A 23,462-nucleotide genomic window follows, 5' to 3' on the forward strand; every position below is an offset into this window, starting at 1 on the left:
TGTGGATAGCTTATCGATTTATCGAGCATATCTCCGCTGCAAGTGAGCTTTGAAATGTAAATTAAAAAATACTCACATTCGCAAGCAAACAACAATAATTCAAATTTCTGTCGATTACCAACAATCTTTGGTGTCCATCAGAACGCACCCAAGTATAAAGAGCACCCCACAGAGACCACCGTGCGTATTGTCCGACGGTGTCCATGATTGACTGCTCACTGCATATTAAACACGTTTGCAGACCGCCGCACACAATGCGGTACTCTTGATCGGTCTTCCCGTTCGATGACGGTTGCAAATGATCGACTTTCGTACATCTGCAACATGACCAAACCGGCTGCGTTGATGACGTCGAGCGGATCACCGGCCCCGGCGGACCGCTGATGAACGTGATGTGGGTGTTTCATTAACAGTCTCTTCGGGACTGTGTTGCGTTTCTTCCGGGTTCTCCGCGCAAGCTCAAAGCTCTGCCGAGAAACAAAGGAAGCGTGGTTGATCCCCCGGGAGCTATAAAACTGCCCACCGGAAGGTCGAACCGTAGCAGACTCGGCTCCGACGGTACCGCAGACGGGATCATTTGTAAAGACGGCGAACCTACCGTTCGACAATGGGCATGAATAGTCGGCAGATTCTGCACTGCGTTGCAGGCGTTTGGTTCCTTTCGTTATCCGTCGTAATCGAAGGAAAAGATTTGCGTAAGTGCTTGTGTGTTTCTGGTGGATGTGATTGACATGTGAAATGTTTCATTGATACACTGTTTTACACGCGATTTTAGCTGCCAGTTTCGAGAAGTGCCACCGTAGCAATCCCAAGTTTGATCAGTGTCTGCGAAATGCGGTGAACGGGGCGATCCGCCAGATGAAGAACGGTTTGCCGGAGTTCGGTATTCTGCCACTGGAACCACTGGCAGTGGATGCACTATCGATCGAACAAGGAGAACCGTCGTCCCCGATAACGCTAAGGCAACACTTCACCGGTGTCAAACTCAGCCACCTGACTGAATCGACTATCCTGAAGTATCGGTATGATGATAGACTGATTTGCCTAGAGAGGAGGGATGCGAAAAAATGTGTGATTTTATACAACCTTTCCTGAACCTTCCAGCACGGATTTGAAAAAGCTCATCATCAAGACAGAAGCTATTACGCCAAAAGTACAATTCCTGGGTAACTACACCATGGACGGGCGGATACTGCTGCTCCCGATTACCGGCCATGGTCTGGCTAACATAACGCTGCATCGGTTAAAGACTCATCACGAGCTGATCGGTGAGCTAGTGGAACGGAACGGGGAACAGTACATGCAGGTTCGAAAGTACCTTGTTCACTTTGAACCGAAGCAGGTTACGTTCGAGTTTGGAAATTTGTTCAACGGCGATCAGCGGTTATGTAAGAGATCTTTGCTAAAATAACCCCCATTTCCATCAGTCTAACGTTACGCTCAATCATTTCAGCTTCTACCATGCACCAGGTGTTGAATGATAACTGGGAAGTTGTGTTTAGAGAGCTTCGCAGCTCGTACGAGGATACGTTCGGATACATTTTCAAAAAGATTTCCAATCAAATCTTTCTCAAGGTACCGATGAATAAAATCTTTCCCGAATGAGTATGAGTAGGATCGAATGTGTAGCACTTATGATTAAAAATTTTAAGACACTGTGATCTATCCTTCCGAGTCTCGAAGCCAAAAAAACTGATCGATTACTTTTCATTTCATACATCATGAGCCGAAAATGTTTGGTACATAAAATTAGGGGTTTCTTTTATTTTCATATCGATTAACAGTAGGACCAGCCATGCCGTACATATATTTATCTAAACGTTGTCAATATTCTCACGTCTAGCACGTGAGCCTACGGAACATGATTCAAAGATGACACCAAAAAAATGAAGTTAAGAAATGATAGTGATTTTCTGTATTCATTGCATTATTGTCGCATTCTGGGATCATCTAAATCTATTGTCAATAGACAACGCATTGATTACACACCACGGTTGATCAAACTGATGCCGGTTGCAAATTAATTATCATGTTGTGTTAACGTTGGAAGTTGTCAAAAGGGTTTGCTGCTTCTCGTTGTCCGTTCCAAATGGGAATAATCCAACAACAGTCTATCATTTCGGATGGTTTCGTGTAGCGTACAACAAATGACTATAAATAGGTATGGCATGTGGGCCACTACGGATTGATGCTGCACAACGCTATGTTTGGAATTCCTAACACCCAAGTATTGCTAGTATCTCGCGGCTTTGTCAACGATTCGGTATCGGTTAGGGATTAACATATACAAATTTTGAGCAGTACACAATGTGTGCTTATCTATGGCACAAGGATTGCTTCCATACTAGGACTGTATGTTTTCTTTTACACGACGACATTGATGCAATAATAACACGTTAATAGTAACAGAGGGATAACAACAACGTTGGCGAGGGAAAACATATTTTCCGCTTCCTTTGGTACTTTGCGTTTCGATTGAGCTTGATTGTTTGCTGGCTTTGGGAGGACAACGCCTTAATATAAGGCTTTGTACATTATCTTTAATCGATCGTGCGGAGCACCCACTTGAAAGACCGGGTCACCGTTCTGATCGAGATAGTCTTCGTATTTCACCTCATGCCGAGTAAGGAACCCTAGGGAACTAGCAACTCGTTGGGAAAACATTCCCGTGGCGTCGGTTTTCATGAGCTGGAATGTAATGATGCAAATGATTAGTTCGGTAATTTTATGCTGCTGCAAGAGGCAAATTTTCTTATACCCGAAATCCTTTAGAACGTGCCACTTCTTCGCTTTTTCTCATCAACTCCTTGGCCAGTCCTTGTCCGCGAAATCTGAGGAATAGACGAAATGTTTCATCATGTAGATTGCCATGCTGTCCCTGTCGTAGTTCGCAACTTACTTTGAATCAACCGACAGGATACGGATTTCAAAAATACTATCCACTTCAAACTGCTGAAACAGATCTATTTTGAGGTTTTCCTCATACAAAAGTGTGAAAATTTTACGAAACTTTTCATCATCCGTCTCGTCGAGTTTGTCCAGGGCACGGCTCGTGTCGTGATTCCCACGAAGCACACCATTAACGACGACGCCAGCTATCTGTGAAATGTAGAACGGAAATGTTTGTACTCCATTTTCTCTATTTTTCTCTTTTTCACTCGTGCGCGCTCTCCTTTTCTCTCTCTCAGCTAGTGAAGAATTTTTCCAGCAGGACCTGTCGCAACGAAATTACGAGTACCTACCTCCCCACTGTTCGTGACTGCCATGACACTAATGCCATCTCGAAGGCTCAAGAGGCTATGCTTTTCCAGCAACGTATGCCCATCACCCGGCCGACACAGATTCACGGCCTTGTTCAAGGGCTCATCCGCGAAGAACGTTTGCCGGAGATGCTGGATGACCTCCGCGAACCAGGGTTCGGTTATAATTTCCATCCGTGGCCCGTCGTTATTAGCCAACATCTCGTTTTGTTTGCTACGAACACTGAATTGCTTACCTAAGATGGTAAAAAACGGAGGAAATGAAACGCTTTCCCGAAAAGGATCTTAGTTCATCAAACATTTTGTAGGAAGCTCTATCACAAGACAAGAAGTTCTATCACAATTGAAATCACTTTTGAAGGTCCGCACTGTCCTATGAGCACGAGATTCAATTTTTGAATGCGTTTGGGGCACTCAGAATTCAAAAAAAGGATACTATTAAAGAATAAGTTAAAGGTCACGAGCTACTTACGGAACAAAGAAGCAGCCAATATCGATCAGACCGAAACAGGCAATGATGCTGCTGCACAGCGTGCGTGCCTTACCAAGCGTTTGCTCACCACAAAATGAATAATCCCGAGTAGAACAGCTCCCGTTTTGATGGGGAATCAATTCTCCAGCCGCAAGGACGAGTAGAATGACAATGACGGCGATAGATGCGTGAAATAAAAAAAAAGAAACGCGACGTTCTGGGAAAAGGGAGCGTTTGTGGTCGAGCAGCGCTTGAAAGGCCGCCACGGCACGACAACAATCCCTTTTTACGCACTTTCTACGCATGTCCTGTATTTGCCATCCGTCAGGATGTGGAGCGAGAGGCGTAATAGTTAGTACGGTCGTTTCTCCGCCAGGGCCGCGGACGTGCCTCCGGTGAATTGATGCAAGGATTCATGGCAGCCGGCCGGTGCGATGCGCGGGGCAAGGTTTTTGATCCGAGCGATGTCGACGCCTGGAGGCTCGTCCTTCAACAGGTGGTTAGTGAGAGTGTCTGCGTGACCATGTATATTTTTCTCTTCTTGGTAGTAAAATACCATCGGGTCCAGGAGCAGGCGTACAACGCCACAATATTTGCACAACGTCGCGACGTCACGTTCATCTCCATTTAAATACCATCACGGAGCACCGTAATGATTTATTTGATTTTCATTCGCACCAAAGCAATAATGGTTCTACTAACTCAATCACCTTCTCTACCACGTAATTCGGGAAGAATTTACAACGCACAAAAATGTCATCAGGGTTGCCAGCACATAAGGGAGGGAAATTCAAGTAGCGTAAATATCGTTGCTAAGCAACGCGTTCGAATATAACAAAAATAAATGTAACAACTTTGGGGAAGGTTTTTCTTGTTTTCCATAGCGTTTCATAGCGTCTCGTTTTATTACCATAAATATACGTCAGTTTTTGTCGCACAATTTCGCTATACCAAGCTGTAGCACATTTCTCTCGCTTGGAGGAGTATTGATTAGAGTTTTATCATATTTTCAGGCGATACTTGCAAACACGGGAACACGCGCTACGCCACAGGAATTCGGTCGAATACCTAATACGCACGAACGGTAAGTAACTGTTTAACGTTTAACTTATGATGAAAACCTCCTAACCTACTTAAACATAGCCAATACGTTTCTTATGATTGAATCTCGCTGCCCTGTCGAATGATTAACGCTGCTACTAATCGTGGTGATGGTAAATACGATATTTCGTGAGGTGATTGTTTGCGCTATTACACGGGCATAGCTCTCGAAACGTAATTCATACCCTTTGGAGCATTTGCGTGACTGCCATGGCTGCCGTTACGAGCAGCATCAGTTGAGTCGTGGTACCGGTCAGCTCGACAGCACCTCCATTTAACCAAATCGAACCCGTTGGTTCAAAGAAACCATCGCTCTTATCGCGCATCATTTCCTGCCGATTGCGAAGGCTCTCCGTCCCATCCCGGAAAATCACGTCACTACGTCCATCAAACTGTCCGTACATATTGAACGATTCCGCTTTGAGCCCGTTTTTGCGACCAAACAGCTTGTCGATGTCCTTCATCGCGTTGTAGATCTCGTTCTCACGCCGCACGATCGTGTCGTTGGCGATCATGATGCTACCAACCGACGTCCAGCCAAGATAGCACAGCGCGTTGTGTTTGATGGGTTTGTTGAAGGGACAAAATATCGTCCAGTTCTGTTCCTTGCCGGCTGCAGCGGCTGCTTTTGCGTTTTTGTACGCTTCATAACTCACGAAGGCTACATCCCCGAGACCGTCCTGTAGGCATCGCATGGCACCGTTATCCCCGTCGTACACAGGCGAACATCGGCTCGTGCTCTTCCAGTTGCAGGAGTTGTCTGAGAAGAAGTTCCGCACATTCCCGATGGAGTGGTTTTGCAGCGCAGCCAGTACCGCCATGTGAGCGGCTCCTTCGTACTGGGGGAAGCAAGCCTTACGGTTTCGAAGATCTTTAAGGAGAAAAAAGAGAGTGAACCATGTTACTCATGAATCCGTTGAACATTCATTCAGCACTTTGGTTATAGCTTTCTTACCATATCCTGATCGAAAACCAGCACCTCTTGCGACAACGGCCACGATCATGTACTTGTGCAGGGCATTGGACGAGTACTCGTACAGGATTGGCCGTAGACCGTAATCCCGCTGTGCTCGCATCGCATTATCCTGATCCACGATCACCAGATCGGCGTCCTTGGAGTGTATCTTCGCCATGCACTGATCCAATCCGTCCGTTCGGATGCACTGCAATCCCGGTTCGACACCATACACACTGGCGGCTTCCTGCAACCAGGAACACTTGTACAGCTCCAGCAACGACTTGGTACAGAACACTATCGAGCGGCTCGGATTGCAACCGGGGTTGTTGTACGCATCCTGGAACCCGACCGCCTGATCGAGGTAGTCATCCACCGGGATAACGGTGTCGAGCGTGGTGATGTTAACGTGATACGTCTCAAGGACCATTAGCAACGCGTTCTGCCAGCTGTGGATGTCATCGTGCGAGAGGTTCGCCACCAAATCTTGCACCTCCATCGCCACCTTCCTGTGAAGTGAAAGATTGCACACCGTTAACAAGCTGAAACTGGTGCATTGGTGGTTAGTAAATATGCTTACGATTTGGCAGCGATCGCAGACCATGGTTTAGACAACCATACGCAGGGCTTTCGAGTGTCAAGTGGTTGGAGGTGCCCATCAGGGCAAAGGAAGCTATACTCAGCTGGGTTAGCCTCAGCCGGAAGTCCCGCAAATCCAAAGTGACTGTGTACATCGTCCAGCCGGGCCCAAGCCACCTCACCAGCGCCACTTGTTAGGCAGTAGAGTGGACCTCGACGACCCCAGTGTTTGTCACCGATCGCGCACTGGTACGAATTGTAGCATAACTGACACAGGGAGGGATATTTTTTCTCTGAAAAGACATCGAGTAAACATGTCACTGTAGGGAAGGATGGGAAAAAGAGACCCGAAGTGATCCATACTTAGCCGACGATCTTCTACGGGATCTGGTACCCAAGGGCCTGCCCTGCAGGATGGTCCAAAGAATGAAGCGACGGATTTGAGACTCGATTCGACAGGTGAAAGATCATCTTCACATTCGCGTGGTGTTAGCCTTCTCTCAAAATACTAAAGCGAAGGATTTGAGAATAAGAGCAGAGCATGTTAGCTTGGTCTGTCTTTTGGAGATACCAGTTAGTCCTGAACTCACGTCAGCCAGCACCGCCGTCCAGTGATTCTTTAGACCATGCCCGGGATGGCAAAACTTGCTTCCTCGCAGTTCTCGCGCCGTATTGATCTCAGCCTCGTTGTCAACCACCACCACGATCTGGTACTCGAAGTGTTCTGCAAAAAACGCATTCGAGAATGGAGACCATTAAAACTAGACGGACGTGAACCTGACATTGGCTTGAGTGGGAGATGACATACCGGCGCGGAATCGAAGCTCACTGGTGACCAGTATGTCGACCTGCGACCACCGTGCGGCGACGAAGTCTTCCGGATAGAAGGCGGCAAAGTCGGCGGTACCCTTGTGTATTTTGCGCAAACAGTCAAGCCGGTCGAGCCCGTACACGCAGCGCACGTTGGAGTTTTTCTCCAGCGTCGGGCAGTTCTGGGCACCTTTCTTGTAGTTGCCGCCGCCCTCCACGATGCAAACACGCACTGCATTTTGAGTGGGAAGGTGGGTGAAAAACAAAACGAATAAGGTACGTTTCGAGGGGTGTTTTGGGTGTCGAGGGATGTGCTAAGCCAGATCAACCTGCTTCCTGGCCGATACAATCGATTGTGGCGTGAGATTCGATCAAGCATTGTGCACAAATTTCCTGACTGTTTAACGCAAAAGCATCAAATAAACGAATCCCACCCCTCCAGTTGGTTCATTAGCATGCGTAGAAGTTAGCATACGCAAGCCAGTTCTTACCGCAACCCGGTCCGGTGCTTCCTAGTTGCGGTGGCTGCATTTATCGCATATACGGGGCTATTTGCATGGCGGGACATGCAAACATGGATCCAAAAACCTGCTGCAACGGCGTACCGCAATGCAACGCAATCGATAGATCGGATAGATCCATTTCAGGTTTTTGAACGACCTTGGGCATTGCACTCTGAACGAGGGGCATTAAATATGGAGGAGGAATGGGCTATGCCGCATTTTAATGCGTGAGCATCGGAGCCCATTTTCCTAGCAATTGGTGTCGTATCTCTTTCTTATCCGGTTTTCTTGGTTACGTTCTACTACCTAGTGTGTTCTAGTGAGCCTCGTGTGTAATTGTCACGCCTCGGTTGGTGATTAAATCAATCGTAACATTTGCAGAAGCTTCCGCATAGGAATTGATTAACTCTACAAGCAGAGGCGTTCCTCTAACAGCCTTAGTTATAGGCTTAAATTGTACGATGTTATCTTGTGCCCCCAATTTAGCCCCAGACAAAGCTGGCAAAAATCGAAACATTATGCAATCCAAACACACACACACATACACCTGGTGGTCATGAAGAACCTGTACAATGCCAAAATGTGGATCACGATCGAAAAAACGACGTACCGAACCACCACACACCGGTTGGCGTGGAAAGTGAAAGGATCACTTTCGACCCGGCCGAAGCGCAGATAAAGCAACGGTCAATCGCACCGGACAAACCCGATAACATTGGCCTCGTTCACTTGGGGGACTCATTGAATCCTCGCGCGTGGCCTTGAGATTCCGAGGCTCCTTTGGGGGGCGGGGGGAGCCTGGGTAGAAAGTATTTCGGGGCGGGAGCCCATTCGAAAGGAAAAATTAGCGTCCACCATCTCCAGCCCGGATCACGCCAACATTCGGTCGTCAATCACCGTCACTTTTGGCGAGCTTTGGGCATGTAATTGCTCAATTCCGTTCCACATTGCACAATGCTCGCGATCGTGTGATAGGTCGCCCCGTTCGCTATCGACTATTTGCGCACTGTTTAATTTTTTTTCCCCTCGAGACAACACTCCGGCTTTCGCGCAGCACCAGCAGGTTCGTCGCTTGCGCGGGCGTTTAAGTCACTCGTTCTGTTATACCACCAAACGACGGCGAGAGGGTTGTGGGCGTTTTCGGGGCGGCAGAATCGTACACCGACAAACGCAGTCGTCCTTCGGAGGTCCTCCGAAACTGCCACCAGGCGGTTGAAATTGCCATAACTTACACTGTTTCGATGTTTGCGATTTAGCATCGATCGCGATTGCGTGCAGCACCAGCAACAACACGGCGACCATCGCCCACCACCACCGACCGGCCCCGGCTAGTTGAGTTTGAACCATTTTGCGGGACGATCCTACTCGAAAGGGGGCGGTTATGCAAAGGCGACCTCCCCCTCCCAAAAGCCGGCAAGGCGCGTACGCGATCGCGTGGTGCTTCTTTTCGGCGCTCGACCGCTGGACGAAATATCGAAGGGTTTTAATTTCGTAACTCCCGCGAACCAGTGGCGTTTGTTCGAATGCTCGAAAACGCTCGCGATCGGACCAAACTGACGCACCGACCTGCACGATCTGACGGGCTCGAATCGACTGGGCCGCGGCAGTGGCGCGTCCGTACGATCGCGTACACCTCCTTCCCTTACGCGAACGCGTGGAAAATCCCCTTACGCTCGGGCGACACGCATACCAAAATGCTGTGCGGCACGCGGAAAGTCCACCGGTGGCGTGGTGGCGTGAAACGCAACAGAACAAAAACAACGGCGGGCTCCGTTGGCAGCCGTAATTCCCCGGACGAGATGGGTCGCCTTCGGCCGACGTGCAAATGACAAACCCACCCCATTCCTGTTTGCCAGGTGACCAGCTGAAACCTCATCATGCGTGACATTAGGTCGGGGTTTTATCTCTCTCTCTCTCTCTCTCTCTCTCTCTCTCTCACACTCACTCTGTTTTATCTCGAGCTGACGGTTTATGCAACCCCCGAGAGAGAGAGAGAGAAGCGATACCACCAACACGCCGAGAGTGCGGTTTTTTGGTGAAGAAATCCTCGAACGCAAACCACCGAAAAATTAGAAACGAAAACCCAAACCCGTTTGGGGTCAACGCGTGGTCTGCGGTGGGGTACTAACGCGTCCCGAACGCGAAGAGAAAACAGTTCTCGCAGCATCAGCAGCAACCCGATAGTGTGGATCATGTGTGTGTGTGTTTTTTTCCTACCCCGATCGATGCAGATCGATCGTGCACCCTTCTGGGGGTGGCTGAGGTTTTGTGCTTGAGAAGCTGATCGAGAGCGGAAGAACACAGGAAGGAAGGAGGTGACCACAAATATGACGCACTGAGTCACTGGTTTGACCCTGGGGCTACCGGTTCGCTGGCCGGAGGTCGTAAGTCTCTCTGAAGCGCATCCGCACGGTTCGCAGCCAGCTGAGATGAATTTAGCCATTGCTACAGTCGCTATCAAATTTTGGCACCACTGATGTGTAATTTTAATGAACCTCTGAACAAATTGAGAGTAAGGACATCTTGTGGAGCTTGTTATGATAAGAGGTCACTTATGCCGATTTTTCTCGCGCTCCTAGTTTTCTGATAACACTAAGAAGATCCTTCTGTAGCAGGCTTTTACATTGATATTCGCCAGTTCATTCCCGAAATCGAACTCTCCCCGACTCTAAGAGCGAACAGGGTGGCCCGAGTACGGATAAAAATTTATCGGTTCCGCAACCTTTACTTTAGCAAGTTAATTTCACGCTTCTTCGTACCAGTGCGCCGCTGCGGTAACTTTATTGCGATGATCGAATGACACCCCTAAAGCGAATCAAACTGATCAAATAATGCGACGTTACGCAACGACAAAACACAAAAAGTCAACACTGCAATAAAGGAGTGCTGCTTTTGCACGCTCTCCGTGCCACACTGCCTTTCAGTTTAAAAAATTCAAACAAAAGCGGGCGTTGCTGTAAAGAAAATCGTTTTTTTTTTTTTTCAACTATTCCATCAGATGTCTTTTGGTCCACCGCGAAAACCAACCGGACCGCCACGGCAGGCTCGTCTTGGTGTCGTGAAAAAAACGGTCAGTAAAACAGTGCCTTCGAGCAATGCTCCAAAAGCACAGCAAGCCGCGAAAACGAAGCCAGCTCCTGTGGTGGCCACTAGCGCGCCAAAGAAAACTGCAACTGCAGCACCTAAGCCGATCCCTGCTCCGAAACCTCCCACGCCGGATCCTGTTTATGATTATGAGTCGGATTTTGAATCCGACGAAAGTGTGCCCAGTGGGCGCAGCTCAAGTTCGGAGAGTAGCGTCGAAAACGTAGAATCCAACGGCTCTTCTTCGGAAGGAGGCGACGATGAGGATGAAGGGGAGCCAGAGGCAAATGCTGGAAGCGTGGAGGAAACTGGCGTTCCTACGAATCCGGTGGCAATGGTGGTGGAAACCCAAAGACGACCCGTGAACCCAAGAACCACCCGAAGTGTTGATATTTTGAGTAAAATATCACTGAACGATATCTCGATGGAGCTGTACAAGTTTGATCCCGAAGAGTACGCGGAACTGAGGACAAACTTTGGCGTCACGAGTACGGTTGTGCACGGGAAGCATATTCAAACCGACTGCAGCGTGGTATCGATCGCATCACAAACATCTGGAATTGCTGTAAGGAGCCGGTCGACCTGCATGCACGAAGGTTTTCGTTATTCACCTATCGAGGAAGAACATTCGATCGATAGGGTGGAGGAAGATGACGACGATTCTAGCGTGCAGAATTACAGCAGCTTACAAAACATTGAGCGTATGTTTTCTACGTTGAACGGCGCTTTGGAACGACGGTTCTCGAAGGCAACTGTTGTGCGGAAGCAAGGACCTTTAAGTATAGCTGCAGCTCCGGAAACCACACGAAAACGCAACCAGCAAAGAAGCATCCTTCAGCTAGTAAGGAAAGTTGCGCCAACGTTTGACGCATTGTTGGAATCGAGACATTTCCGCTCGGAAAACAATAAGAATGCAAGTGGTGCTAATGTTCCAGATACCCCCATGCATACAAGGGAGCAGTTTTCGAACGTTGGACGTACACCTTTGCCCGAAGTGGTTCGGTCTTTTAATGCGGGAAAAATGTCTCCGGAGTTTGAGATAAAATTGAAACATAACACCGACGTAGAGCGATCGGAACAAGCGGATACATTTGTGCTTGAGTTCTGGGCACGGGGAACCTATTCGAGACCTATGTATCGATTTGGATCATGGTGTTCGATCGTCTGCGTGGATTACGAGTCTCACAAGCACATGATGGTCTTCGGTGGTACTAGCGATGGGTAAGGATGTCATAGAAAGGGACGATTAATGGGTAATAATTGTAATTTTTCATCACAAAGCACACTACAAATGTGGCTGGGAGATGCTGGTCGGTGTCGTAATGAAGTCCTGGCACCTCACCAAATCGTTGCACCAACCGTGAAACAAAAGTACAAGCTCAGCTGCTGGGAGATGGTAACGGTGAAAGTGCTCCCGGTGCCAGTAGTGCGAGATAGTGCACTTGATGCTGGAACTGCAAATGCTTTTAATCAGGTATGCTTGAAGTTAGACACGTTGAAAATAAGTTGATAACAAAATGTTCCCCACTTGTCTGTGCAAGGTGTTTGGCCTGTTTTCCTCGGGCATCATCATAGTGTGGGACGTGCATGTGGAAAACCGAAGCAATATCAGCGATGCTCTTAACGCAACACTTGGAACATCGAGCGTTTTGTTAGTGCAATCGAAGGTGATTGATTTGAGCAGTCGCATTGGGAGCCGTATGCCGTACGATACGCTGCGTTCGTTTGAGAACCTTTTGCTGCATGATCACCATCAGATGGTACTATCTAGCAACCACACTGTGATTAGATTGAGCCACTTCGTTCAATCGGAATACGACCCTGTTTTGCTAGTACAACCGGACGATTGTGAGTAACTTTGTCGTTGTTACAAAGAGAGAATAATCAACAAAAAAAACAATGCTTTTATGCTTCCGCATTTCAGCTAACTCCATCCTGAATCTTAAGCGGATGGTTCAAGCAAACGATACCCTCTTCGCGCTGTACTCGAATAAAACCGTCCATGTGTTAAAGCTTTGTGCAGAACTAGATAATGGCTACTCCTCTCGGAACCAGCTTCATCAACACGATGATCAGCCTAGCCTAATGTTGAACGTTTGCACGAACAAATCCTGCACCATTCAGAGCATTGTGCACGACGAAGCCAAGCGATATGGCAATTCTAGTGGCGCTGGTGAGAGTCGTGCCGATGGTGGATCAATTGCAACCAAAGTAAACGACGTGGAAAATAGGGATGAGCATGCTTTAGCTAAACCAAGGTTTCACCATGGTCAGCAGATATTGTTTTTCGAAGCACAGCATCCGGAGGGCATTCTGAACGATGTAAAAATTGGTGATAGGCCAACCGTATCTTATTGATTTTAGGTGAATGTTTATCTCTATTGAAATGCTTCAATTTTCATTGGACGTTTCAATGGAATATAGCATTGAATACGATTATATTTGTGTTACTTGTTTTATGACAAAGAAAGGGGTTTCTTCTGGACACAGGAATTCGAATCGCTACAGCAAGGACATTAAAGAACCATGTTTGGCATCTCGGATCTCCAACACCATCGGAGTAATGTTCAAGCAACTCAAAGCAAAAAGGGTTGATTTTATACTGAAGTACACCAGACAAACTCTAGTACATGGCAGGTATAAGAACTGTTGGGATGAATTAATACATTAAGTTACAACACGTGGTTGCCACAACGTGGCACAACGTCATTTAATTCATTCTCATTCACACTCGCTTGCGTTATAGTCATGGTTGTTTACCCATTACTACAAGCGAAGAACAGTGAAAATTGACTGATTTTCTATTTGGTATGAAGTTTGGAAACTTTGGAGCAACGAAAATAACGATCACACGATCGTGGTAAAAGTCGTGTTCCACTTAGATTCGTGGCCCTACGTCATGTACAAAAGGGGAGCGATGTTCACCTCTCTGCCTAGAAATGACAGATGTCATCGCGAGTAGAGCTTACTCGCGCTCTTTTTGACGCCGACAATTGGTGAAGTAAGAAGTGTGTTTCAAGTGAATCATGTTTAGTGTATAAAGTGAATAAAATAAGAAGAAATCATAGCATTTTAATTTCTCAAATGAGGTGAGTAAAATATGAAGAATATTGCCTCTTTCGTGCGCATGACGCAAATAAGTAAATAATCTGGCCAAGATTGCAATAACAAAGCATCAGCTGCGTGTAAAACAATCTAAAACATGGCTTCATACACACGAAAGCACGTGTGAGAAGGCAATACCACTTGCATGTTCTACGATATAAGTAAATCAACGTAGCGTGTTTACATTTAATTATTTTTTTTAGACTGGAAGTTGATTCACATCGCTATAATTTTTGCTTTCCTATCATATGCTATAAATTACAATGATTATCATTCAATTTTTCCTGAAAATAAGATTCCCCGTTAATTTTCGCATGATCTGTAACTAGGTTTTTGAGAAGATTATGAAACATCATCAACAACAATGAATCTTATTTTGAGAGATGGAAAAGAGATAGAAAGAACGATAAGTAGAGATAGAAACAGATAGTGCTGTGTTGTCATCGTATCAAGCATATATTGTTCGATGTCGAATGAAATCCTGAACATTTGCAATACTGTTCATAAATGAATGTACCAACACCGGTACCAAAACCGGTGTTTTCCACGAGCCAACCTCCTATCGTTCGAAATGACAAAACGCCCAAGCAGCACCAGATGGGTGACTTTTTCGCTAGCAGCGCTATAGTGACAGCAAAATACCGTCGCTCATCAGGTAGGTCGGGAACCCGTGTCAGCAACATTCCCTTTAACTAGCGAACAGTGGAGTGTTGCGATTTCGTCCTTGCCTCACGCGGTACCGTATATAGAGGGCGTAACACGATGGTTAGCGATACCCAGAAACTCAAGATCATCCAAGAGTTCTCGATACCGGAAAATCTCAAGGACGACTTAGCCTACTGCCAGCGATCGTTGCGGGACTGCGTGAAAGTGCATCAGGTGGGTTTTGGTTTCTCGTGGTAGTGTGCGTGCGTGGTGCTTGGTGCAAAAAACATGCTCTCCCCCAATGCACTGCATCTGCCACAATTTCCCCTTGCAGATGTTTAAATTTGATTCGCCTTTTCCGTGTCCCGTTTAGTATTTCGCTAAAAAATGCAAGGGCGCATCGACGACACAGGTAGGCATTATTGAGCAATGTGGCGAGCGAATGTATAAAAAGAAACGCCCAAATACTAATGCGCGGTCTATGCTTAGCAAGGGCAGCTGAAGGCGTATCTGCTCGAGCTGGAGGCCGAAATGCAGGCGATCGCGAAAGATCAGAACGAATTGGTGCAGGAACTAGCGGCACACCTGAAACGGTTCCAGCAAAAAACGGCGAGCGAAAAACGCATCGTACTAGGCGATGACCTTGCGGAGGGTTACGTTGCTTGGGTTTTATCGAATCACTGTGAACTGCACTGTGCATTGGTATCGTACGTACCGCATACTGTATCGGAGCGTTTGACGGAAAGCCAGCTGTACCAGAAATATCGCTTGGAGCCAATTCTCAAGAATCAGAGAGATTCTATCCACCCCGGTAAGGTTGCGAGTCGAGATACACGGCTGCGTAAGCGACCGGTTTTGCAAACGTCACTGCTAAAGCCAAAAGAAGAACGTGAGCTGCTTTTCACTCCTCAAGCAAAGCGAAATCCTTCCCCGACGCCTCCGAGTACGCCTCCAACTCCGCCGCCTTTCCAATCACTGCCTGGGGCTATGAGGACAGCAACGTCCGCGGTGGCCACAAAACGGAAAGGTGCGCCTGAGCAGCTGTCAGTGCCAGCGAAAAAGCTTCGCCCAAGATCGGCCACATCAGTTGCTGTGAAGCAAGAACCCAAATTGAAGGAGGAACCGATAGATCACGAAACAGCCTTCGATTCGGAAGATCGCCCGGCGATGATCGCGATCAGAGAGTCGGCGGCCGTAAAGCGCGGTCGAAATAATTTGTTGCAGGCGCTGAAGAAAGTGAAAAGCGTCCACAAGACGTTTGCAAACAAACTCCAGACTAGTCCGCCCTCTTCGACAGCCAAGTCCGGTCGAAACAAGCGCGCGGGGTCGGTGAACACAAGCGAGCATTGCAGTCCTTCGATATCATCATCGGACTCTTCGAACTCGCGATCATCGACGCCTGGAAACAGCGGTGTGGGAACTCGGAAGCCCACTGAAAATTGTACGTTTGATGAATCTTCAAATGAAAGACTTGCGCCTCTCGAGGAATCACCTGCCATCTTCCAGCCTACGAATATACATGAATTGGAGCAGTACGGCTTCCTCAAACTGTTCGGGCTGTTTACGATCGAGGACAGCGATCTGCTGAAGGGGCGCAAAAATGAGCGCAAACGTCGTAGCTGTTGCAGCACGGAGCGCAAAGATTTCCACTACGGTCGGTTCGATTTCTTCGAGCAGCAGTTTTACAATGTGCAGAAACGCAGGCACAACGCGAACAAGCGGCTGCTCTATACTGCGACTTCCGTCGAAAAATCGATCAAAAAATGTAAACCTTGGTCCAATGGGGTTTTCCCACCGCCTTCTACCGTGCCAAAGCAGGATGCTGCGGATATCAAACCGTCCGTCCAACCCGACTCATCGGTTTCAGTCAAGGTGGAAACGATCTTGCTTCAAGAGCCCGAGAACAAAGTTTGCTTCGTCTGTAAGAAACTCGGTATGTACCACCGATTTGGGGTTTTACTCACCGCCCGGTGTGTCTTTCTGACTATTGTGTTGAGTAAAGTAGACGCTGCTTCCTCTCACTCATTTCCCACGTTTGCGATACTCTTCTAGAATCCTCCGATGCCCTAACGGCATGTATAGACTGTTGTAATATGTACCACTTGAGCTGCCACGTGAACGAGCACGAGATCAAAAAAGAGGCTGACGAAAAGCCAGAATCCAGCAACTCCGGCGACGATTGCGTTAGTAGCAGCGATGTCAATGGCAATCGCTCTACACTCCGGACATCGCCGCAGCGTGGGACCCTGTGCCCCTCGTGCTGGGACTTAGCCAAAATTAGCAAAAAATGATTGTAAATGTGGGTTAGTTTAGGTTCTCTTTGATTAGTTGAAATTGAGTTTCGTGTATAATCCCGACACCGTACAGTTAAGGCAGAAGAAAAATATCTCTCCTATAGATAGCGAAATACAAACAACATGCAGAGGTTCGCGGGCCACATTCGGCTCCAACCTCTCCCGGTTTGGCCAACTTAAGTGCAATTAATATGTACAATTATTAAACGGTTTCATTGCGATTCAAGCGTGGTGTATTTGCGTTTTTTGCATGCATAGAGCAATCGACCCTCACTGTATTAGCTCGCTTGGCGGTGTAAAAAAAAAAAGAAATGGCTTAAGCCTTATCGAGGGCCTGCTTCAGATCGGCAATCAAGTCATCCACATCCTCCAGACCGACGGATAAACGCACGAGCCCATCCGTAATGCCAAGCTTTATGCGTTGCTCCAGCGGGACAGACGCGTGCGTCATAACGGACGGCAACTCAGCCAAGCTTTCGTATCCGCCGAGACTTTCCGCGAGCGTGAACACCTGCACCGCCTTGAGGAAGTTGGTTGATTCTTGAAGTCCACCACGAATGTAGAAAGACATGATGCCACTGTGACCGTACGTTTGACGCTTGGCCAGCTCGTGCTGCGGATGGCTCTCCAATCCCGGATGCAACACCCGTTCGACCTTCGGGTGTGTCTGCAGGAACTTGGCGATCGTAAGCGAGTTGCTCTTGTGGCGTTCCATGCGCAGAGCAAGCGTTTTCAGGCTACGATTGACCAGATAGCAATCGAATGGCGAAGGCACAATACCGGTGGCTAGAGAAGGAATTATACGTTAATGGAGCAATTCCTGCTTTGAATGCTCTTTAGAATAGTACCATTCTGCAGGAACTTTAGCCGTTCGTAGATCTCCTGATCATTGACGACCATGGCACCCATAATGACATCCGAGTGGCCGTTCATGTACTTGGTGAGCGAGTACATAACCACATCCGCTCCCAGTTCCAATGGTCGCTGGAGGTACGAGGACAGGAATGTGTTGTCCACAACGACAACGATCTGGAAAGGAGTGAACAAACAAAACACAATCAGGCACAATTAACATTCGCCTTGCGATCCAATGGCCCACGGGAACTTACACCTGGATGCGCATGGGCAATATCCGACACAGCCCGAATGTCGATCACCTTCAGCAGCGGGTTGGTTGGCGTTTCCATCCAGAACAGCTTCGTGTTCGGTTTAATCGCTTGCTCCACCAGCTTTAGGTTGGTGAGATCTACGAAATCGATCTCAATGCCCATCTGCATGGCAACATTCCGAAGCAGCCGGTTCGTGCCACCGTACAGATCGTCGCCGGCGACGATGTGATCGCCATTTTTCAGCATCGTGATGATCGTGGTCGTCGCACCAAGCCCAGAGGAGAACGTCAATCCGAAACGGCCATTGTCCAGTGAGGCTAGGCAGCGTTCCAGGACGTCCCGCGTGGGGTTTCCACTGCGTCCGTATTCGAAGCCCTTAGGGGAAGAAACAGATTTCAACATGCGATGGCGTTGGATCGTAGACGTGTGGTTCATTTACCGCGTGCTGCCCAGGACCAGACTGCTTGAACGTCGTGCTCATGCTAATCGGTGGCACAACGGCCATGCTGTTCCACTGCTCAGCATCCTGAGCAACGTGGATTGCTTTAGTGGAGAATCCCTTCGGTTGGCTGAGGAAACCATCGCTACAGAGGTGAGATATACAACCATTTTTATTTACTGTCATAATTGTTGTTGTTAAATCTTAATTATTAATCATCATATTAGACTTAAATTGCCAACATGTTGATAGAGCAACCATTTAAAGAGCGCAATTTGCATGTGAAACGTTTGATTTACGCAAATCACAACAGCGTTTCACCGAACTGTTGCGTTCTATTTTTGTGGTATCCGTTTTGGTTTCTACTTTTGAACCTCGACGGTAGTTCAACCACGCTGATAAGAGCAGACAGGACACACATTATTTTTGCGCCTGACGTGCGCATATTCACCGCACTGTGTAGGTTGTTATCACATACGGACGTACGTTTTTTTGTCGTTTTCGAATTATTTAAAGTACTTTATTGTGTCGCTCTCGGTGTTTGATTGGAACAAAACACCACCCGTGACGTCAAAGGCGCATTATTGCGGCGAGGGAAAAAGCCAGTGACCTCAAAGTAGTGGCCCTTCACGGAAATCTTTTGCATTGCGATAGACAGAGCGGTTTATCCACAAAACCCATCGCCGGACGTTGCAAATGATATCTTCCTTTTGTGTGTACCGGCGCTCGATTTGAATGCCGTTTAAATAACGAGGCGCGGTGTAAGAAGACGGCCCTTATCAGCAACTGGTGATAGCGTTAAAAGCGGCGAGATCATGAATGACAAATAAAGCATCGTTTCGAGTGCCAATTACCGGTCGCGAGTATGACCTTCCATGTTGCTTTGATCTCGACGCATAAGCCTTATGGACGGGCGTTCAATGCATTCCCTTATCTCTGTCTGTGCTTATCGCTAGATAGTGATTAGGCTATCTGAGATATCCATATCGGACAATTTATAACCTGTTTAAGCTTAGGCTTTGCAAACATGCTGCAAAAGTAATGGGAGCTTGTGGTTGATGCTTCAATTTAAATTTACTTTAAGTCGAAGCAATGAATAATATTAATGAGAAGAAAGCCATACTGAAACGTCTTCGGTGACCGTACACAACGCAATGCTATCCCACCTACGGAAGCCAATGAAATCCTGCTGCATGCAGTTGTAAAACCACACATGTAATTACATGCTCAGGTTACAATAACGGTGTGGTTTAGAGTTACAGTAAATCGAATCATCAACGTCTGTAAAGTTGAACTTTGTGCATGAAAAAACGCCGAGTCACACACACGTGAGTGAAATTGTAATAAATTTCATTAATAACCAGTGCAACGTTTATACATTGCAGCACAATTTGAACGGTCATTAAAATACAAATTACCAATGCTAAGGCGTGGTTCAAACGATCACATCGAGGCAAATCATTTACCCCCTATAAGTGAGTGGGAATGATAGGGGGTTTTGCTAATGGAAAGCAAGATTTAAAAAAAAATGTTGATGTAGAAAAAAACCGGAATAATACCGGGGAATGTTCGTGTGGAAAATCCAACCAGCAGCCGGTAATCAACGTTGGAGCACGATCGTGTTCGCAAATTCTGGTACACGTTGTACGATAGCAAAACATGTTTGTAAACAGCAAGCAAACGAATTCGATTGGTGCCGCGGTTGAGTGGTAAACAAAGTTGATAAAAATAACATCGAAATGAACGTGCAGCGAATGGATGCAAATTTCGACGCGTGTGCCCCAATGTTCCGGGGCGCTAAAAAGTACACAATACACCACTTGTTGAATGGGTAATGGAGAACCGGCTCGATAGGCAATACACTGTACACTTGCCAAATAATGATAATTTGCGTTGATAGGTCAATCAAGATATCGCAATCGTACGCACCTGCTAGACTGGGCCATTTTTAAAGGTGATGATGCGTGAATACTTCTCTACGTACACAGAGACCAACTGGTGGGGAAAAGGGATTGTTATGTACTGATCAGCAGAGCTGAAAAGCGGTCTACTTTGTACTACGGCGGAAGGCACAGTGTGAAACCACCGGTCATCTAGGGATCGTTCAGATGGACCGCGACAATCTTTCGATCAAGGGTCGACTAAAGGAAGAGAAGGGGCAGGGAGGTACTAGGGTGCATTCTACTGTGGTTGACATTCGGTCGGCACTAATGATTGAGTATATTCAACAGGAACGATCAATGTCCTTAGAAAACCGATAAATTTTTCGTTTGTGTTGCGAAACAGCAATCATTTAAAAAATTTTTTTGTAACCTGTTTGTCCACAACCTTGTAATGGGGACTTAGTAGTAAAAGTAGCATTTTTACGTTAAAAAAATTCGTTCAACATTTTATATAATTTTTAAAAATCACTAATGAAATCTCGTTGCTGTAAGCGAATATATATGTTCTAACTTTACTCATACTTATTTTAACGTTAAACCATGTAAGAGCAAATCGTCGTGTTTGTAGATAATAAATTTTTGTTAAAAAGGCTACATTATTCACATTAAATTGATTATCTCTAACCAACGAGATCATCCTGCAAACGTGCCAGTTTTGTGTTAAATCGTGTAAAAATCTTATTCTTCTCTTTTTAGTAATATTCTTAGAATCAGGATTATTTAATATATCTCAACGATTAATTTAAGAAATTATGGCGTTTTTCTATGATTGATATGCAAGATATTGAAATGATCTGTTACGTTTTACTAATGGTCACGTTTTACATACTTCTTGCGTTATCTCCAGAATGTTTGTCGATTTACACATGTTGCATGTTTTAATACAGTATTGGCAATTATTAAACCTCAATGGTTGCTGTTGCTATAATAACTCATAGTTAATCTTCAATTTTTTCTGGTAGAATTAGTTTTTTGATAATCCTTTTAAACTTGATTTCAGCAAGAAATTAGTATGGATAAAATGTTTTGAAATAAACAGAATACTGCTTTCAGCTGTGTTTACAGTATTTGTCACAGGGTGGCTCGAAAGTACAATCCTTGACCGAAATTCCGAGACGTACATCAATGGCTCCAGTTCTATGGTGAAGACTGCATGAATTCATAATATTTTTTAACATATGAAGTATTTCAGAATATTCAAAAAAAAAGATCTATAGCTATCAAACAATCAGCTCAAAGTCATATTAATAAGATTATGTCCAAGTAATTAATTCATTTGCAGCGAATATTATTGTTCTAACAAAGTGCCGGTTAAAAGTGAAGTAATAATTTGGTGTACTGTAAACCCTAGCGAATAATTGTCATCGTGTAGGCAAACTGTCATGGTAAACGGAAATGAGGTTTTGCCCATCGGTCTTTTGACAGTTCTTTTTCCGGTGACATTTGTTGTTTAGTGGACGCGTTTTTCCACGGTCTGCTACGAATTCCTCGTAATTTTAGGTATTAAAACTACCGTCCAGCATCTGGAAACATTCCAAAACAGCGTCTTATTGTGCTGGCGTGCCTAACATGTCATTTCTTTGTCTCGTTTTAGGTAGCAAAGATGGTAAGTTGAGCGCAGTCGTGACGACGGCGGTACCCATTTCACGATGGCACAGCCATACACCGGAGCATCCTTGGAGAGGACACGGTGATTGTTGTGTGATAGTGCGACCACTTAAAATGTCACTCTTTCTCTTTCTGACGTCCGTTTTGGGGATGATAGGCAGCGAAAGATGCTAAGGCCACCAAGCCCGCATCGGGCAAGGATAAGTCGAAAAACATCATGCGAGATTTGCGTATCCGCAAGCTATGCTTAAACATTTGCGTCGGTGAATCTGGTGATAGGCTTACACGTGCCGCCAAGGTGCTGGAACAGCTAACGAACCAGACGCCCGTGTACTCGAAGGCCCGCTATACCGTGCGTTCGTTCGGTATCCGTCGTAACGAAAAGATCGCCGTCCACTGCACGGTTCGTGGCGCTAAGGCTGAGGAGATCCTGGAGCGTGGTCTGAAGGTGCGAGAATACGAGTTGCGCCGTGACAACTTCTCGCAGACCGGCAACTTCGGTTTCGGTATCCAGGAACACATCGATCTGGGCATCAAATACGATCCCTCGATCGGTATCTATGGATTGGACTTCTACGTTGTTCTAGGCCGCCCAGGTGAGTGTCGTGATTAGTGCTGACAAACAATCAACACCGTTTTGTTTACTTCTTGGTATAAGTGCTCTTTTTCAAAAAAAATCGGAGTTTTGAAGTAATTCACATTTAAAGATACAAATTAGATTCGAGTTATTGCTAAAAATTTCATTAATGGGTCTGAATCAACTTCGTTTGTTCGCTTCTGCAAGTGTTCTGCAAATATGTTATTTTTTGTGATTTATGGTAGTTGAGAGATGGATTGCACATTAATTAAACGTTACTCTAACTTTTCCCGGGGTTGCGTTCAGTCCTGTGCAAATAGTAAGTTTGAAGCATCTGGAATCGGATTCGCCTTTATTCCGTATGGCTTTCCGATCATCCTTCACTTCTACGATGATTTCAACAGTTTTGTATTACGTTTCGTTTTGTAGTTGACCCTCACCCCACATTTGCGCCTGAATAATACGAATTTTTGCCGTTGTTTATTTGCAGGATACAACGTTGCCCAGCGACGACGCAAGACCGGCAAAATCGGCTTCATTCACCGTCTGACCAAGGAAGACGCGATGAAGTGGTTCCAGCAGAAGTACGATGGTATCATCCTGAACAGCAAAGCGAAGTAAGGCTTTGAGCGCTGGTGTAACGTAAGACGAATGCAAGCGGATCGCAAGATCGCAGTGGTACGACCGTATGCCACAGGTCTGAACTAAAATGATGCCGTGGGGTTGACGCGTTGAGAAAAAAAAATAAACATTTTCACCGAAACCAATCACCGGTTTGGGTGGGAGTATGGTGTACAAAAAAAATACATAGGTTTTTTCGCAACATGAGCTTTGATATCCGAACAAAACGCAACGGCTGTGGCGTCAAATTTAGTTAAAAGTTAGAGGTGATGCAAGCTTTGGATGTTTTAGATTCTAGTATTTAAGCCTCTTTCCGATAGGCTATCGTAATAACTATAGTTCTTCGCCTGGTAAAGG

At 46.3% G+C, this 23,462-nt stretch overlaps 7 protein-coding genes across 7 annotated transcripts; 4 read left to right on the forward strand and 3 right to left on the reverse strand.

The window, feature by feature from the left end:
* Positions 1–553: 553 nt before the first annotated feature.
* LOC128730395 (protein takeout-like) lies at positions 554–1,928 on the forward strand. Its single transcript, XM_053823441.1, has 4 exons — positions 554–695; positions 776–1,022; positions 1,105–1,388; positions 1,454–1,928. The coding sequence occupies exons 1-4, from the start codon at positions 608–610 to the stop codon at positions 1,603–1,605; spliced, it is 771 nt and encodes a 256-aa protein (XP_053679416.1). The 5' UTR covers positions 554–607; the 3' UTR covers positions 1,606–1,928.
* A 586-nt stretch (positions 1,929–2,514) lies between these two features.
* On the reverse strand, positions 2,515–3,461 carry LOC128727473 (arylalkylamine N-acetyltransferase 1). The gene is made up of 4 exons (XM_053821392.1): positions 3,243–3,461; positions 2,900–3,099; positions 2,759–2,831; positions 2,515–2,688 (listed from the first exon to the last, which is right to left on the reverse strand). Exons 1-4 carry the CDS (start codon positions 3,459–3,461, stop codon positions 2,515–2,517), a joined length of 666 nt encoding a protein of 221 aa, XP_053677367.1.
* A 1,159-nt stretch (positions 3,462–4,620) lies between these two features.
* LOC128727483 (transferrin) lies at positions 4,621–8,982 on the reverse strand. The gene is made up of 7 exons (XM_053821404.1): positions 8,913–8,982; positions 7,176–7,409; positions 6,958–7,091; positions 6,731–6,875; positions 6,369–6,660; positions 5,789–6,297; positions 4,621–5,704 (listed from the first exon to the last, which is right to left on the reverse strand). Exons 1-7 carry the CDS (start codon positions 8,980–8,982, stop codon positions 5,013–5,015), a joined length of 2,076 nt encoding a protein of 691 aa, XP_053677379.1. The 3' UTR covers positions 4,621–5,012.
* Positions 8,983–10,678: 1,696 nt separating this feature from the next.
* Positions 10,679–13,122, forward strand: LOC128721211 (uncharacterized). The gene is made up of 4 exons (XM_053814938.1): positions 10,679–11,985; positions 12,046–12,238; positions 12,306–12,612; positions 12,689–13,122. Exons 1-4 carry the CDS (start codon positions 10,679–10,681, stop codon positions 13,120–13,122), a joined length of 2,241 nt encoding a protein of 746 aa, XP_053670913.1.
* A 1,509-nt stretch (positions 13,123–14,631) lies between these two features.
* Positions 14,632–17,024, forward strand: LOC128722002 (uncharacterized). Its single transcript, XM_053815812.1, is given in 4 exon segments — positions 14,632–14,748; positions 14,888–15,005; positions 15,008–16,447; positions 16,567–17,024. Coding segments are annotated over 4 exon segments (1,914 nt in total). The 3' UTR covers positions 16,806–17,024.
* On the reverse strand, positions 17,025–20,422 carry LOC128722004 (cystathionine gamma-lyase). The gene is made up of 5 exons (XM_053815814.1): positions 20,286–20,422; positions 18,357–18,501; positions 17,918–18,292; positions 17,657–17,837; positions 17,025–17,594 (listed from the first exon to the last, which is right to left on the reverse strand). Exons 1-5 carry the CDS (start codon positions 20,300–20,302, stop codon positions 17,125–17,127), a joined length of 1,188 nt encoding a protein of 395 aa, XP_053671789.1. The 5' UTR covers positions 20,303–20,422; the 3' UTR covers positions 17,025–17,124.
* Positions 20,423–21,733: 1,311 nt separating this feature from the next.
* Positions 21,734–23,282, forward strand: LOC128721901 (60S ribosomal protein L11). The gene is made up of 4 exons (XM_053815703.1): positions 21,734–21,799; positions 21,894–21,905; positions 22,065–22,503; positions 22,975–23,282. Exons 2-4 carry the CDS (start codon positions 21,903–21,905, stop codon positions 23,103–23,105), a joined length of 573 nt encoding a protein of 190 aa, XP_053671678.1. The 5' UTR covers positions 21,734–21,799; positions 21,894–21,902; the 3' UTR covers positions 23,106–23,282.
* Positions 23,283–23,462: the final 180 nt, after the last annotated feature.

This window comes from Anopheles nili, chromosome 2 (genome assembly GCF_943737925.1).
Source record: "Anopheles nili chromosome 2, idAnoNiliSN_F5_01, whole genome shotgun sequence".
Classification (NCBI taxonomy): Eukaryota; Metazoa; Arthropoda; class Insecta; order Diptera; family Culicidae; genus Anopheles; species Anopheles nili.

What these genes read in the sequence shown, in the direction of transcription:
- LOC128730395 (XM_053823441.1), top strand. Translation starts at nt 608, where the DNA reads ATGGGCATGAATAGTCGGCAGATTCTGCACTGCGTTGCAGGCGTTTGG. An exon ending in TCGACTATCCTGAAGTATCG is followed by an intron (nt 1,023 to 1,104) that starts GTATGATGATAG and finishes TGAACCTTCCAG; the next exon opens with CACGGATTTGAAAAAGCTCA. An exon ending in CAACGGCGATCAGCGGTTAT is followed by an intron (nt 1,389 to 1,453) that starts GTAAGAGATCTT and finishes CAATCATTTCAG; the next exon opens with CTTCTACCATGCACCAGGTG.
- LOC128727473 (XM_053821392.1), bottom strand. Translation starts at nt 3,461, where the DNA reads ATGTTGGCTAATAACGACGGGCCACGGATGGAAATTATAACCGAACCC. An exon ending in CAGTCACGAACAGTGGGGAG is followed by an intron (nt 3,100 to 3,242) that starts GTAGGTACTCGT and finishes TACATTTCACAG; the next exon opens with ATAGCTGGCGTCGTCGTTAA. An exon ending in ATCCTGTCGGTTGATTCAAA is followed by an intron (nt 2,832 to 2,899) that starts GTAAGTTGCGAA and finishes TCTATTCCTCAG; the next exon opens with ATTTCGCGGACAAGGACTGG.
- LOC128727483 (XM_053821404.1), bottom strand. Translation starts at nt 8,982, where the DNA reads ATGGTCGCCGTGTTGTTGCTGGTGCTGCACGCAATCGCGATCGATGCT. An exon ending in CGTAGAAGATCGTCGGCTAA is followed by an intron (nt 6,661 to 6,730) that starts GTATGGATCACT and finishes ATGTCTTTTCAG; the next exon opens with AGAAAAAATATCCCTCCCTG. An exon ending in TCTGCGATCGCTGCCAAATC is followed by an intron (nt 6,298 to 6,368) that starts GTAAGCATATTT and finishes TTCACTTCACAG; the next exon opens with GAAGGTGGCGATGGAGGTGC.
- LOC128721211 (XM_053814938.1), top strand. Translation starts at nt 10,679, where the DNA reads ATGTCTTTTGGTCCACCGCGAAAACCAACCGGACCGCCACGGCAGGCT. An exon ending in TTCGGTGGTACTAGCGATGG is followed by an intron (nt 11,986 to 12,045) that starts GTAAGGATGTCA and finishes TTCATCACAAAG; the next exon opens with CACACTACAAATGTGGCTGG. An exon ending in CTGCAAATGCTTTTAATCAG is followed by an intron (nt 12,239 to 12,305) that starts GTATGCTTGAAG and finishes TGTCTGTGCAAG; the next exon opens with GTGTTTGGCCTGTTTTCCTC.
- LOC128722004 (XM_053815814.1), bottom strand. An exon ending in CTGGTCCTGGGCAGCACGCG is followed by an intron (nt 18,293 to 18,356) that starts GTAAATGAACCA and finishes TCTTCCCCTAAG; the next exon opens with GGCTTCGAATACGGACGCAG. An exon ending in TTGCCCATGCGCATCCAGGT is followed by an intron (nt 17,838 to 17,917) that starts GTAAGTTCCCGT and finishes ACTCCTTTCCAG; the next exon opens with ATCGTTGTCGTTGTGGACAA.
- LOC128721901 (XM_053815703.1), top strand. An exon ending in CGTTGTTCTAGGCCGCCCAG is followed by an intron (nt 22,504 to 22,974) that starts GTGAGTGTCGTG and finishes GTTTATTTGCAG; the next exon opens with GATACAACGTTGCCCAGCGA.